The sequence below is a fragment of the Salmo trutta genome, chromosome 23 (genome assembly GCF_901001165.1).
Source record: "Salmo trutta chromosome 23, fSalTru1.1, whole genome shotgun sequence".
NCBI lineage: Eukaryota > Metazoa > Chordata > Actinopteri > Salmoniformes > Salmonidae > Salmo > Salmo trutta.
The window spans coordinates 20,234,557-20,250,038 of NC_042979.1; the positions used below are offsets into that span (position 1 = coordinate 20,234,557).

At 46.4% G+C, this 15,482-nt stretch overlaps 1 protein-coding gene across 1 annotated transcript in view; it reads right to left on the reverse strand.

Moving 5' to 3' along the window:
- LOC115159544 (pappalysin-1-like) overlaps positions 1–15,482 on the reverse strand; it is a 122,469-nt gene that overhangs the window by 59,746 nt on the left and 47,241 nt on the right. The window contains exon 10 of the mRNA XM_029709362.1: positions 13,610–13,806. Coding sequence (XP_029565222.1) covers positions 13,610–13,806 — 197 coding nt within the window. The remainder of the gene's footprint in view (positions 1–13,609; positions 13,807–15,482) is intronic.

A 15,482-nucleotide genomic window follows, 5' to 3' on the forward strand; every position in this document is an offset into this window, starting at 1 on the left:
CAGGTAGCACTGAGTCGTCGTCCCCCACCCCCCTCGGGTGTTTTTATAACACCCCACAGTTTTCGACAGACAGAGCTAGCACACTGTAATTGCACATCAAGCTTGCCCTCTAGCAAACACCTATAAAAAGCAATGCCGGTAGGAGGGTTCATCAGCCTCCAAAGTTCTGTTACTCCCCAGCCTCCTCCTGTACAATGGCAAGAGTCAGACTAGTCCAAGTAAGATTGGTCATTCATTTGATTTGGTCATTAGGAGGTTGTAAATACAACCCCCAACCTCCCCCAAGGACTGACCCTGTGTGTTTGTGTGTAAAGCAGGAGCCCACAGAGGACCACATAGCAGGGGCCTTGCATCACGGAGCGAACCACAACAGAGCAGCCAAGCAAGGTCTCTAACATAAGCAACACACAGGGAAAAATAAACAAATAAAACAAATGCCGGACAATAAATCGCCGGAGACCGCAGTTTGAGAGAGTACGTCGGAAAAGGGAAAGGAGAAAGGAGAAAGAAGAAACAACACTTGAGTCTAAACTTAGAGCCTTTTTTGTTCACTTTGTTATGGTAGTAAAAAAGTCCTCTGCCGCGCCGGTCAACTGAATTGCTACAACATTATCGCACGAGATGTTGACAAAAGACAGTCCCAGAGACTATTTTAGGTCTCTGTGTTGCAAGAGAGACGACAAGAGAAAGAGAGAGAAAGAGAGAGAGAGAGAGAGAGAGAGAGAGAGAGTGAGAGAGAAAGAGCGAGAGAGAGGACGAGAGAAAGAAAGAAAAGAAAGAAAAATAACCCTATAAAAGAGGTGAGAGTAGTGTTGTCAGCCCTCTGCGGTTTCCTCACCCTTGTAGCAGCCTAAAGACAAGGCCATGTGGCTGCAGACCCCTTCTACTGTCACATCAAGGGGGGCTTGCTAGACAAGTAAACAGAGGGAGGGAGGGAGGGAGGGAGGGAGGGAGGGAGGGAGGGCACCCGTTTCTCATCCTCAAACACCAAAAGTGCACCCCCCTCTCATCCCCTCCATTCCACCCCCTGCGTCCCTTCAGCCTCTGCACAGCTCAAACTGGGTGTTTGGAAGTTAGAAGCAAAACACCTAAAGCCTATGGTTCCCTGAACAACACAGCAGCAACAGCGGGGAAGGAGCTCTAAGATCTGTACTGTTGTGTTTCCCCCCTCTACCCCTCCATCAGTCCTTAATTCAGACCAGCTGTCTGCTTACGAGCAGACAACATTGAGCACCCGGTCTGCAGATACACGCTGTTGTTTTTAAATCACCACTTAAGGTAAAAGGAGGGAAGGAGGGCCGAGAGCAGACAGGCAGCCAGAAGAGCAATCTCATTGTGGGTGTGTGAGAGAGAGAGACACAATTAGACCCACCCGAATCATGAGAAAACAAAAAGATAATTACTTGACACATTGGAAAGAATTAACAAAAAAACGAGCAAACTAGAATGCTATTTGGCCCTAAACAGAGAGTACACAGCGGCAGAATACCTGACCACTGTGACTGACCTAAACTTAAGGAAAGCTTTGACTACGTACAGACTCAGTGAGCATAGCCTTGCTATTGAGAAAGGCCGCCGTAGGCAGACCTTGCTCTCAAGAGAAGACAGGCTATGTGCACACTGCCCACAAAATGAGGTGGAAACTGAGCTGCACTTCCTAACCTCTAATGTATGACAATATTAGAAACACATATTTCCCTCAGATTACACAGATCCACAAAGAATTTGAAAACAAACCCAATTTTGATCAACTCCCATATCTACTGGGTGAAATACTACAGTGTGCCATCACAATAGCAAGATTTGTGACCTGTTGCCACAAGAAAAAGGTGAAGCGCAAACACCATTGTATATACAATCCATTTTTATGTTTATTTATTTTCCCTTTTGTACTTTCACTATTTGCTCATTGTTACAACACTGTATATATACATAATATGACATTTGAAATGTCTTTATTCTTTTGGAACTTCTGTGAGTGTAATGTTTACTGTTCATTTTTATTGTTTATTTCACTTTTGTTTATTATCTACTTCCCTTGCTTTGGCAATGTTAACATATGTTTCCCATGCCAATAAAGCCCTTGAATTAAATTGAATTGAGAGAGAGAGCGAGCGAGAGAGAGAGGGTGGGGGAGGGGGGATAGGGCCATTGAGGCCATTCTCCTGTGTGTCTCCTCCATGGAGGGGTTCACCCAGTCTGGCTGAAGCAGAGAGCCCTACTTCCCCTTTGGCCCTATAGTCATATCAGCCTAGACCAGTCAGATCCCAAGACACATGTTGGCTGCCCTAACCCACACGCTTTAGCAAGCTACGTGAGAAGGCTCCATTTGAAGACTCTTGCAGCCAGGGCAATCATTCAGGGTGGTAGAGAGAGGGAAAGTGAGAGAGAAAGAAAGAGAGAGAGACAGAGATAGAGACACAGAGAGACAGAGACACAGAGAGACAGAGACACAGAGAGACAGAGAGAGAGACAGAGATAGAGAAACAGAGACAGAGAGACAGAGAGACAGAGAGCATGGAGCAGGGTTCCGCTCAAATGCAGCAAATAGAACAGACTGCCTATTAGCACCGTTTCTCACAATGATCCCCCCACCAAATGGAAGATGGAGGGAGAGGGTAAAAAAACACAGAGCCAAAGACATAATGATGGTCTTAATTGCTTAATTTGCCTCTACCATGGCATTTCCCGCTGCGGTTCAGATCGGATGCCAGTGGTAGAAGTTAGATCACCTCTGCAGAGGGAAGCCTTAGCCACAGCCAGGCTGGGAGAAGAGAGAGGCCCAGACCATAACACCCAACCTCTACAACCAGACACACACAGCCAGGCTGGGAGAAGAGAGAGGCCCAGACCATAACACCAACCTCTACAACCAGACACACACAGCCAGGCTGGGAGAAGAGAGAGGCCCAGACCATAACACCAACCTCTACAACCAGACACACACAGCCAGGCTGGGAGAAGAGAGAGGTCCAGACCATAACACCCAACCTCTACAACCAGACACACACAGCCAGGCTGGGAGAAGAGAGAGGTCCAGACCATAACACCCAACCTCTACAACCAGACACACACAGCCAGGCTGGGAGAAGAGAGAGGTCCAGACCATAACACCCAACCTCTACAACCAGACACACACAGCCAGGCTGGGAGAAGAGAGAGGCCCAGACCATAACACCCAACCTCTACAACCAGACACACACAGCCAGGCTGGGAGAAGAGAGAGGCCCAGACCATAACACCCAACCTCTACAACCAGACACACACAGCCAGGCTGGGAGAAGAGAGAGGCCCAGACCATAACACCCAACCTCTACAACCAGACACACACAGCCAGGCTGGGAGAAGAGAGAGGCCCAGACCATAACACCCAACCTCTACAACCAGACACACACAGCCAGGCTGGGAGAAGAGAGAGGCCCAGACCATAACACCCAACCTCTACAACCAGACACACACAGCCAGGCTGGGAGAAGAGAGAGGCCCCAGACCATACCACCAACCTCTACAACCAGACACACACAGCCAGGCTGGGAGAAGAGAGAGGCCCCAGACCATAACACCCAACCTCTACAACCAGACACACACAGCCAGGCTGGGAGAAGAGAGAGGCCCCAGACCGTAACACCAAACCCAAGCCAACCTCAGCCTTAGACGGAGACACACACACAGTCAAGATGGAAGAGAGAGGGCCCTAACCCCAACCCCAGGTCTATAGCTATAAACACACAGTCAGGCTAGCTGGAAGAGAGAAAGAGGGAGAGGCCCCAAGCGTAACCCCAAACCCAACAGTAACCTCAGCCACCCAAGAGCAGCCCACTCACAACATGTTAACTGGCTGCAGGGTGATCTCACAGTTCCTCTCTCTCTAACCTCATGGCCATCCTGCAGAGGAGAGTACATGCAGCATCTCTAGGACTCAGTTTATGAGTTGAAAATAGCCCATGCTTGTATACACTTCTCTGCAAATATTTTCATTCATAAGTATGAATGACATCTAATCAAGCCATAAACATCTATGTTGCTTCTCAACAGAATGGTCCATATTCTGCTCCTGTGTACTGCGTAGCTTATGAAAGGCCTATTCAGTGCGAGGGGTGACCCTGTTTGGCCTCTCAGGATTGGTCATGAAAAGTGCAGCTTTGGAACACGGCGTTTGTTGGAGCTTGTCCGCCCTAGCTGACTACCGCTGGTTTCCTCTACGTCCGGCTGCCCCTCCCTAAGTACACTGGATTCAACACACATTACGGCACATTTGGGGAGCGGATGTTTCTTATTTGGCCACTGCTCCCAAATGTGTTTATTTATTTCATCGAAACACATCCAGTAAACAGCTGCTTGGCTTCTTTTTCTTTTCTTTTTTCTTCATCCCCGCTTTGTTTTGTGAAAGTTAGCATAAATAAGAGCTCCATCAGGGTAGAAGAAGCGAGCATCTGTGAGACATTTGCGGGTCGAGTCCTGTGCGAGGTTCAAACCGCCATTATTTAGCGGAATGCTGGTAAGCGCCTGACGTGTGAGGTAATGTCCTGTCACCGAGGAGAAACGGCTCCCCGGCCCCACCCTTACCACCAGGCACACCGTCCCATTGGCTACTGAGCTAATAACGGGTCTTATACGGCCTACTGAGAGGAGGCCGTGCTCTAGCCGCAGCCCAGCGAGTGAGCTGAGGGCAAAGTAATAGTGTGGTCTACCTACTCCCCTGATCTCATCTGTCAAGACCTAAGCAGTGGCTGGTGCTACGACCACAGGACCAGGGTGGGTGGGTGCACCAGTGCCAGGCCAACCAGCCGATCGCAGATGGATTCAGAATGGCGATGGATTCCTTGGGCATGGCCTTCTCTGTCAGGCTGCCATTGGCACATAAATGTCCCTCACTCAACACGTCCAACACTCGGCCCTGCGGCCAAAACCTACGTGTTAACAGCTCGAAATGTAAATGAGGGCTGCTGATACCTCCAGAACCCGACCTGATGGGGATTCCAGATGGTCCCCTTAATGATAATTGAAACAGGAGAACGTCGGAACGCCATTCGGGGCTTTTTTAATGTTACCACATGCTTATGTCACTGGCCGCAAGCCTGACGAGGAGTGTGGTTTGGAGTGGGTTTATAGTGTGAGGGAAACATGCCCTTCCTTGTAGTTCCTCACCGAGAGCACAGAGCTGTTAGCTACTGGATGGGCTTTGGTGTGTGTGTTGCTGCCTGCGCACACTGCACTTCTGGGACTCTGAACAAAACCACGGTGATTGTTTCCTTGTTTTTACTAGCCAGACACTTTTTGCCCATCCTCCTCTTCTCTCATGTTCTTCTCTCTTCCTCTTCTAGTAAACGGTGAGTTACCTGAGGGACCACACTGTCTATGGATAGAGAAGGAATCTCTATCCATAGCTCCGTGCACATACATGGTCTAACATGCTAAACGCCTGGGCTCAGAATCATATGCTGGTGATTATTTGTGGCGTGGGTGGACTGCTACTAATGTTATCCTGTAGTCTGCCTGGGATCCATGATAAAACACTGGGGTTCTCTAGGGCTCTGGACCAGGGTTGCGTCAGAGATTGCTGGGCAGCATCCATCCCCTGAGAAATCACCTGGCTCACCATTAAATGGTTTACTGTAATATGCGTTGCTGGTTGCTAGTGCTAAGCCCAATTCACCAATTAACCCAGCTAAAATAAATATCCCATGGTGTTACTGTGTGAACATTATGTAGTGCTGCACAAAGACAGGAGTGGTACAATGAATCCTCTGGGGACCACGACTATAATCCTACATGAAGCATGGCCGACTTACTGTAGCTGCTGCTGGACAGACTGTGCGGACGGTATGTGACGTGTGTGGTGTGTGTGTGTGTGAACGTGCGTGCATGTGTTCCATGGGAAAGCAAAAACACATGTTCATGTACGTAAACTTCCCAAAGCAGACCCTCAAACACTGGTCTTCTATATGCATCTATACATGGCTAACCCTAACATCATACCACTTCCTCAATGGAAAGATGAAGCTAGCACTACAGATGAATTGGCCAAGAAACACATTTCAAATGTTCAAGGAGGCAGATTTGTATCATCATTAAAACTTATCAACCCTCAAATTGTCTTAATGCTTAAGTTAATTATATCTCTTGTGTCTGTGTGGTATTTTAATTAAATAAAAAAGCAGAGTTGTGATGACTTTGAATCTGTTTAAAATAATTAAATAAGGGCTGTCCTTGGGGTGTGAAACTGGGGTTTGGCCAATTTATGCATTAGTGTCCATTATTTGTTCTGAAATGTTAATTCTAAGCCATGGCATTTTCCATAAAATGCACATCTGAAGCGTTGCTCCTCCCTGTGTTACTGGGTGTAGACATTATTCGCTAGGATCAAATTGACAGCAGACATAATCCATTAACAAACTGTCTGAGGTCTTTAGTGAAGGGAATAGAGCTGGTGACGAAAGCAAAGCACACAGTACAAAGAAACACTGTCTGCCTTCTTCCTCTCCTCTCTGTCCGCCTCGCTCTCTCCCTTTCCTACTCTCTCTTTCGTTCTGTCCGTCTCTCTCTCTCCCTTTCCTACTCTCTCTTTCGCTCTGTCCGTGTCTCTCTCTCTCCCTTTCCTACTCTCTCTTTTTCTCTGTCCGTCTCTCTCTCTCCCTTTCCTACTCTCTCTTTTTCTCTGTCCGTCTCTCTCTCTCCCTTTCCTACTCTCTCTTTTTCTCTGTCCGTCTCTCTCTCTCCCTTTCCTACTCTCTCTTTTTCTCTGTCCGTCTCTCTCTCTTTCCTACTCTCTTTTTCTCTGTCTGTCCGTCTCTCTCTCTTTCCTACTCTCTTTTTCTCTCTCTGTCTGTCCGTCTCTCTCTCTTTCCTACTCTCTTTTTCTCTGTCTGTCCGTCTCTCTCTCTTTCCTACTCTCTTTTTCTCTCTCTGTCTGTCCGTCTCTCTCTCTTTCCTACTCTCTTTTTCTCTCTCTGTCTGTCTGTCTGTCCGTCCGTCCGTCCGTCCGTCCGTCTGTCTCTCCCTTTCCAACTCTCTCTTCTCTCTGTCCATCTCGCTCTCTCCCCTTACTACTCTCTCTTTCTCTCTGTCCGTCTCTCTTTCTTACTATCTCTTTCTTCTGTCTGTCTGTCTCTCTCTCTCACTCTCCTACTCTCTATATCTCTGTCTGTCTGTCTCTCTCTCTATTTCCTACTCTCTTTCTCTCTGTCCATCTCTCTCTCCCTTTCCTACTCTCTCTTTTGCTCTGTCCATCTCTCTCTCTCTTTCTCTCTGTCTGTCTGTCTCTCTCTCTCCCTTTCCTACTCTCTTTCTCTCTGTATCTGTCCTACTCTCTCTTTCTCTCTGTCCGTCTCTCTCTCTTTCCTACTCTCTATTTCTCTCTGTCCGTCTCTCTCTTACTACTCTCTCTTTCTCTCTGTCCGTCTCTCTCTCTTTCCTACTCTCTATTTCTCTCTGTCCGTCTCTCTCTTACTACTCTCTCTTTCTCTATGTCTGTCTCTCTCCCTCTCAATCCTACTCTATTTCTCTCTATCTGTCTCTGTCTCACATCCTATTTCTGTGCCTTATTTGTTTTCCTGTTCTCTCTCACACTCTCTGTATCTCCTTCTGTCTTCTTCTGTCTGTCCCTCCATCCCGTTTGCACATTCTCAGAGTGCAAGACATCTCAATGGAGCGCCACCTCCACATTAATTCTGGATGGAGTAAGTTACCCTCCTGCACAACCGGCACACTGTGCAACCGAAGAAAAAAACTAGGAAAGAAAATCAAACAGAGCGCGGGCCCTGCCCTCCGACAGCGCGCGGGCCCTGCCCTCCGACAGCGCGCGGGCCCTGCCCTCCGACAGCGCGCGGGCCCTGCCCTCCGACAGCGCGCGGGGCTAGAAAAGTCAACAGGCGAACCCAGTAGCCATTGATAGATGCGTGTCTCTCTGAATCGCTGATTTCTTCTTGAAAGAAGAAAGACTGCAGGCTACTCAGCTCTCTGCTGTTACACACAGTGGCAGTGTGTATATACTGTTTCCTAAGTACAAGGCTTTGCATGCTGCGTTATATCATTTCTCAGCCCGGTTTTGGCCCTGACGGCCAGACTGACAGTGCATATGTCTTCAGGGGAAATTATGCATTTCTTATGTACTTATGTATGGCCTGGTGCTGGAAGGTTGTTGCTCACCCAAACGGAGGGAAGGAGGAAGCTGCCAGAGTTTAGCTCAGTTGGTGCAGATGTGTGGATGAGAATGATCCACCATCGACTTGCTTGGCAAAAGTTTGCCCTGAACTTCCTATAAGAAGTTAATTTACTGTATCTAACCAGGTGTAGACATATGCTTGCCTGTGTGCGTCTGGCCTGCCTGTAGATAGACCCTCCGTAACCCCAGTCCACATCAGATTCCGTGAATAACCAGGTCCAACTCATCCCAAGTGCCTTCGTCCTCCATACGTCTGTTGTTCCTTTCATGCATCCTGACAGATTCCTATCACTAGCTCTCTCCCTCTGGTCCCCGCACACCCTGCCTCCCCGTGCTTTGAAATGTTGAAACCCCACCCGGCCCGACACCGCCCCGACCACGGTGGGGGACACAACAAGCGTGGTAGAAATCAACAAGAGGGTTTGGAGCCAGGAGCCTTCCACCATCACCCACACTACCTGACATCAAACATAGTTACCCACGATGCACTGGGGCTGCTGGCTGGTGGGCGGCCCTTGCCCTTGTTTACCACTGAAGATCCAGATCAGAAGTGCCCATGGTTCCATGCTCCAAACTCGTTTCCATGACCTCACAGCTCTGAGCCATGACATGTGAAATTCAGCCTCAAAGCGTAGATAGTACATACAATGTATACAGTACAGTGGGAAACTGTAGGTTTCTGGTAAACCTGTTATGTCCAAGTGAAATCTGCACTAAACAGTAAACATTGAAAAGTCATGAAAGAAAACAATAAAGTCTATGTATCAGCAACATCGCTGGAAAAGTAGCTGTTACACCTGTGTGTAACTATCTAGTTACAGCACATAACATTGCCAAAAACACCTATACGAACAACATTGCTTCGGTACAGTGCAGTAGCAACCTTCAGCGGGAAGCAGAACTGGACAGTGCCCCAATCAGCCTTGCATGGAGGGAAAACTTTAACGAGCAAACTCAAGTCTGTGGAAGTCGCTTCTGGTACCAATAAACCCTAGGTGCTCTGGTTACAGTAGACAGGAAATCAGAACGTGTCATCTCCTGTGCCCACCTTTGGGGGAGAGAGAACGGAAGGCAGGGGATATTGTGTGTGGGGCGTGCAGTCCATACAAAGAGGTAGCTGGGTACTGTAATTTTGTGAGACAGCTTTATTGTCATCTTGACTGGGGGAGATATTATCTCTGAGCGCACAGGCCAGGATCAAATAGAGTGTGTGCGTGCCCCGTCTGGATGAAGGATCTCCCTAAAGGTGCGGCAGGAGGGCATGGGGAGTCTGAGGGAAGTCTGACAGGTTGAGGAGGCATGTGCTGAAAAGTAGGCATTACTGTAACGATCAATAGTAAAGGCATGTCAGATGAACTCAACTAAACCCAGCGTTTCCATCCGAGTGTTTTAAAACACTGAAACCACGAGGTCCTTAACTCAGGGGGAACACATGCTGTTACTGTAGCCGCTGCTGTTCCTGGATAGCTTCAGATGTTGTTGTATGGTGTATGCGTGTGTATGCGTACAGTGTGTGTGTGTATGTGACGGTGTGTGTGTAGCCTACAGTAGGTGGCCTTGCAGTTTGGCAGTGATACCATCTCAAGCTGACCCAGGGCACTGTGTTCTTCACAGTAGAAATCATTTATGGAGCACGTGTGCTGCTCTGCTGGGTCTTCAGGGAAAATAGCTTCTTATGCAACTACATTGGTGGGAACACACTTTGTCTCCTCTCTCACACGCATCGAGCTGTGAGCTCGTGTAGATAGTATGAACATTGACGTCACAAAAGGAGCTCAACACTTGTATTGAGAGGCCACCTTTCTCCGTATTGAAAACACTGCGTAGACTAAATTACATTCTTTGTGCAAAAACTGTTCTGAAAACATTAATATATGCCATTTAGCAGACACTTTTATCCATAAGCAACTTAGTCATGCGTGCATACATTTTACATATGGGTGGTCCCAGGAATTGAACCCACAACCCTGGTCTTACAAGGACCATGCTCTACCAACTGAGCTGCAAAGGACCATACTGAAGTGCTTCTAGTCCCAATACTTTCAGTGGGATATATGCCACTCTTTTTGAAGTCTGTAAGACGATTCCTGTCTATTTGAAATGTTGTTTTGGCTTTACAGTAAGATCTCTGTCAATCGGGCAGAAATTGTCACATACATACTTACAGTATAATATTATACTAATAATACAAAAATGTCCGTTACATACCAGTCCATTTTCCCCGTACTATGTCCAATCATATAACACATTAGAGTACCACAACAGAGGCACTTGTTGTCTGAGTTACTCACGATGCTACACAACGATTTAAGTCACTAACCAGGTTTCCCTCAAAATGTCAACAAAACAAAATATGCTAGAGTGGGCTCTTATTGTGTCGGTAAACTTAATTATGTGAGAAATATCAGTGGAAACACATATAATAGCCATCATATCGAAGTAATATGATATGTTGCGTGGTTCTCCTCATTGTGACTCAGGAAAGCATACAGTTTCTTAGGCTATAGATGAAATAAATGATGATGAACTTAACAAGGTGATGAAAGTGCAAGGTGATGAGCTTTTGAGCTTTTGGCACATTTGCTATGTATATAACGCAAACATTTGTGTGACAAAACCATCAGTGAGTTGAAAATGCGATGAAAACCCATTAAACTTGTATTTTTTATTCAGTACATGGGAATTTAACTGCAAAAGTAATTTTCTTGTGCACTACGTCATCATGCACAGACTTTTATCCGCAACAAATCCATTTTATGTAAATACATCTCTGGAGGGAAAATGTATGTATTTTGTTTAAAGATTTTAGAATATTTGCATGAAAATCTGCCGCCAATTGGGTGGACACCTAGCTAGTGAGTAATTGTTTTATTCAAAGTATGATATATTTGGGCTTGAAGTGGGAAATCCGAAATGGGACATTCATGGAAATCGTGTCAATGCCGCGCGTTTTGTTATGATATACTGTGAAAATAATTTCCAGACTAAATTTCGCTTCAGGGCTGGATTTTATGACATTTTTTATTAATCAGAAACAGCTGCAAACTTCTTCCTCTTTGCGACTGAGCTGAGCCAAACAGCCGTGCGTCCACTTGGCCGCCTGAGCCATGGAGCAAATTCAAACGCATGTTTTTGCACCTCCACTTTTTTACCAGAAAATTATCATAATCCATTGCATAATTTGTCAATTTGCTATAATTTTTTTGCTAGTCTGTATTAAAAAATATATATGATCATTTTAGAAATTGTAAAATTGCGTGATATGATTTCATTTTGGAACCCCTCTCCCCCCGTCGCCCCAAGATGAATGGTTTTTACCATTCACTACTGTTTCACTACACACTCCACTGCTTTGATTGGTGCAGCTAGAAACCACAAGTGTCTGTCCTATAATGAAAAGGAAGCTGCAAAAGAAAATTCAAGGAACTTGTTTATCTATTTTGTTGTGCTGTTGTCACATTTGTATTGGTGTTTTGTGTCTGATGTGCTCAGGGTGATGTTACATGTCATTTGCGGTGTGCATCTTGAGCAAAGTCATTGTAGACTATCATTTCACTTCCCCTATGAGAACTATGAGCGTGGGCTGATTTGGCTTTTCTGTACTGCAGCCAAAGCCTGCCAGCAGCCTACCTACCAAATGTTGCACCGTCCGTGTCCAATACAATGAAGAAAAACGCATGTCAACCTTTCAACAGTTATCCATATTACCGGAGAGTCATCTTATTACTATTTCTTTAGCTGATTCACAGTCACAATTTATGGAAAATGCCACAACTATATTGGTGAAGTCAAAGATACTAGTTTTCATCTGTTGGAAAAGTTTTCCCTTAAATGCTTATGACAAACCCAGCTCCAGCCATAGCCAGCCATATCCCTAGCAAGCTGGCAAATCTTTTGAATATGGTGTAGTAAAAATAAACAAGACAGCAACAACAGGTAACATTAGCTAGCTAGATAAGGTTAGCATGCTAGCTAGCTACACTGATAGCTGTCAGTGCCCTATTTGAAGGGAGAAATCACCACGACGTTCCTTCCCACCCCCAATTCATTAATATGTATAAGTAACCTGCGTCATTCTTCCGAGGTGGAACCTGATCAAGCTTTTCCACTCTAGAACATGAGTTACGTTGCCCTTTGGTGGGGTCCTTTAATAAGCCTGCCTCCAATTAAATAACACTTTGTTAATCATTAAATCCAATCTAATAACATTGTGGTAACGGCTTGTAGAGCAGAGAGAGGTTCAATAAGACAGAACCTAATGCAGTTGTTCTCTGTGTAGTGTGTTTTTGGCACTCAGTGATTCCCTGTGTCCCAAGACAGCAACAGATCAATGGCCCCAGAGTCTCTGAGTGGAATCAATGATATCTTCTCCTGTCCTCCATAAGCATTACATTAATGAAAGCTATAAACTTCACCTCAGACAACAGACAGCTCTCTCTTTACAACACCCCGGGGCCAAAAATGAATCAGATAACGTTTTCAAGAGCTTTTCGGGCTCAGTTTCCTCCCCCCAAAAAGAAAAGCTGGAGACTTCTGAGATGAGAAAGCGCAATAAACTTCCCAAACAAAATGCTGACATCATGGGGTCCTGTCAAGGTGAAGTGTAGACATCCGTTGTCTTCGTGACCTTACAAGCCCCTGAACATAGACTCAGCTCACAGTAACAGATACAGACATTCATAAGTAGCTAAATAATTGTACCAAAAATATTCAACGAGGTAATGTGAGGTGGCATGTACACATTAAATTGGCTACCATTATCTGTCTGTCATAACCACTTATGGAAAACCATGTCAGTGTTAAAACCACTTGGTGCTGAAAAATTGGAGGGACTACTTGGACTAGTCCAATAACAAACACCAATTTTGTTGCAAAGTGTTTAAAATGTTTTCTGTTGAGTGCCCTATTGAACACTACCTATAATGTGGTGTGGCGTAGATTATGGATGTACATTAAGGAAGTACCTGGGCCTCCCAAGTGGAGCAGTAGTTTAAAGCACTGAATTGCAGTGCTAGCTGTGCCACTAGAGATCTTGGGTTCAAGTCCAGACTCTGTTGCAGCCGGCTGCAACCGGGAGACCCATGGGGCGGTGTTGTCTGGGTTAGGGGAGCGTTTGGTTGGCAGGGATGTTCTTGTCCCTTCTCACACTAGTGACTCCTTTGGCAGGCCGGGTGCAGTGCATGCTGACATGGTCGCCGGGTGCAGTGCACGCTGACATGGTCGCCAGGTGCAGTGTTTCCTCCAACACATTGGTGCGGCTGGCTTCCGGGTTAAGCGGGCATTGTGTCAAGAAGCAGTGTGACTTGGCTGGGTTGTGTTTCAGAGGACGCACGGCTCTCAACCTTCGCCTGTCCCAAGTCCGTATGGGATGGGACAAGACTGTAACTACCAATTGGATACCACAAAAAAGGGGTAAACGTTTTTTTTATAACATTAAGGAAGTACCTTAGTGACAGCAGGGTAGCCGGCGGCCACCTCGCCAGGGCAGTAGAGACTCTCCTGGTGGGACACGTGCACGGCTGTGGCCCACTGGTCCAAGAAGCCACTGGGGGTATACAGGCCACAGTCCCTCACGCTGGTCTCCCGCTCAAAGTCCTCACACACTCCGTCACCATCGTAGAAGTAACACATACTGGGCTCCTCTGGAGGGAGGGAGAGAAGAGAGAAGTGTGAAGAGATTCAATCTTAATGTTCGCTCTTAAACCGTTTGGATTGTGTGGAGGTAAATGTGTTTATCTGAATGAACTTGAATACTGTTTCAAAACTGTTAGTGTTGATGTCAATGAACTTGTTGAACTGGGCCCAGATTACGCAATATATATATCATAGCTTATCCATTGCACTTTAGCTATCAACTGCATTTGCTAATAGTTGATCTTGTCTTGGTTTATTGTCTTGTCTTGTGTTGGATGTTTAGGCCACACTCACTACTGTACCACACCTCAATGATTATTCCTGCTTTATTCATGAGGTCCCAAAACTATTTGGTAGAGAGCATTCAGCATGGGGATAGAGGAAGCTCGGCATGCTATCTGTTTAGGATAAAAAGCTTTTATTTGTTTAAATACGCACTTTTAGCATGGTCGGTATTTTATACTCTGTTTTAAAATAAATATCTATAGATTTTTCAGAACTTTCGATCTATTTGTGGTTTTAAAAGTCTTTTGATAGGCCAGCTGTGACACAAGGAAGAACCCCACTTTACAAAGTTGAGAAACAGGTACATTTATCACACTTTTAATGTTTGACTGTGTAGTCCTCTGTTGCTTAGTTAGTAGAGTATGGTGCTTACACTGCCAGGGTTGTGGGTTCGATTCCCCGGGCCACCCATATGTAAATGTATGCATGCATAAAAGCGTCTGCTAAATGGAATATATATATATTTGTTAGAGTGTGTGCTTTGAGGACTGGTAAGTGGACGAGTCCATTATCGAAGGGATCTTTTTCCTCAAGCACACAAGGCATCTTGGGTAACATGGAGACAGATCTCTCAGATACTGACCAACAGTGAGTGGCAAACACATCCCACAAGATACAACTCCATTGCTGCACAACTTAAAAATCAGTTTCTCTCTAAGAGTACAATGTATCAACAGTGGCAGTATTTTAAAATCCATCTCTCTCACCTCCTCCTCTTCTCACCTCCTCCCCCTCCCCTCTCACAGAGTGTAAACATGGCTGCCCTCTCTGCCCTCTCAGCAGTTCCAGCTTTCCCTCGCTTGTCTCCCATCATTGTTTTCGTTTCAGTTGACAGAAATGGGATGTCTGCATAAATAAAGTAACACTCAAGGGGTGCCCTCTACTGCAGGGGAAGGCTGGGAAAGAGTAGGGCCTCCAGGAGCGTAACACTATCTGATGAACTTGACAGATTAGGATCGTTTCTGTTTTATTTTAGAGAGAGAGTTGAGAGAGAGAGACCAGGCAGGAGGATACACCAGTATGGCTTTTCAAGACATCCCACCCGGAGTTGGGGCTGGAGCTGGGGCTGGAGCTGGAGCTGGGGCTGGAGTTGGGGCTGGAGTTGGGGCTGGAGTTGGAGCTGGAGCTGGGTCTGGGGCTGGAGTTGGGGCTGGAGTTGGGGCTGGAGCTGGGCTAGAGGAGGCTGGGATGTGCGTGTGCTCTCACAGTGTCGGGGTTCCAGTTAAGGGGAAGGCGGCATTCCGTGCCAAGTTGGCTGGGCCTCCTCGAAATTCCAGCCCTCCCCAGCTCTGCTCCGCTTAGTGCTGTACTCTGCTCTGACGATGTTGAAACGAGGGGCTGCAGAGGGGGCATATAGAATTCACTTCTGCCACTCCAAACGGATGGAGAGTGAAAGGGA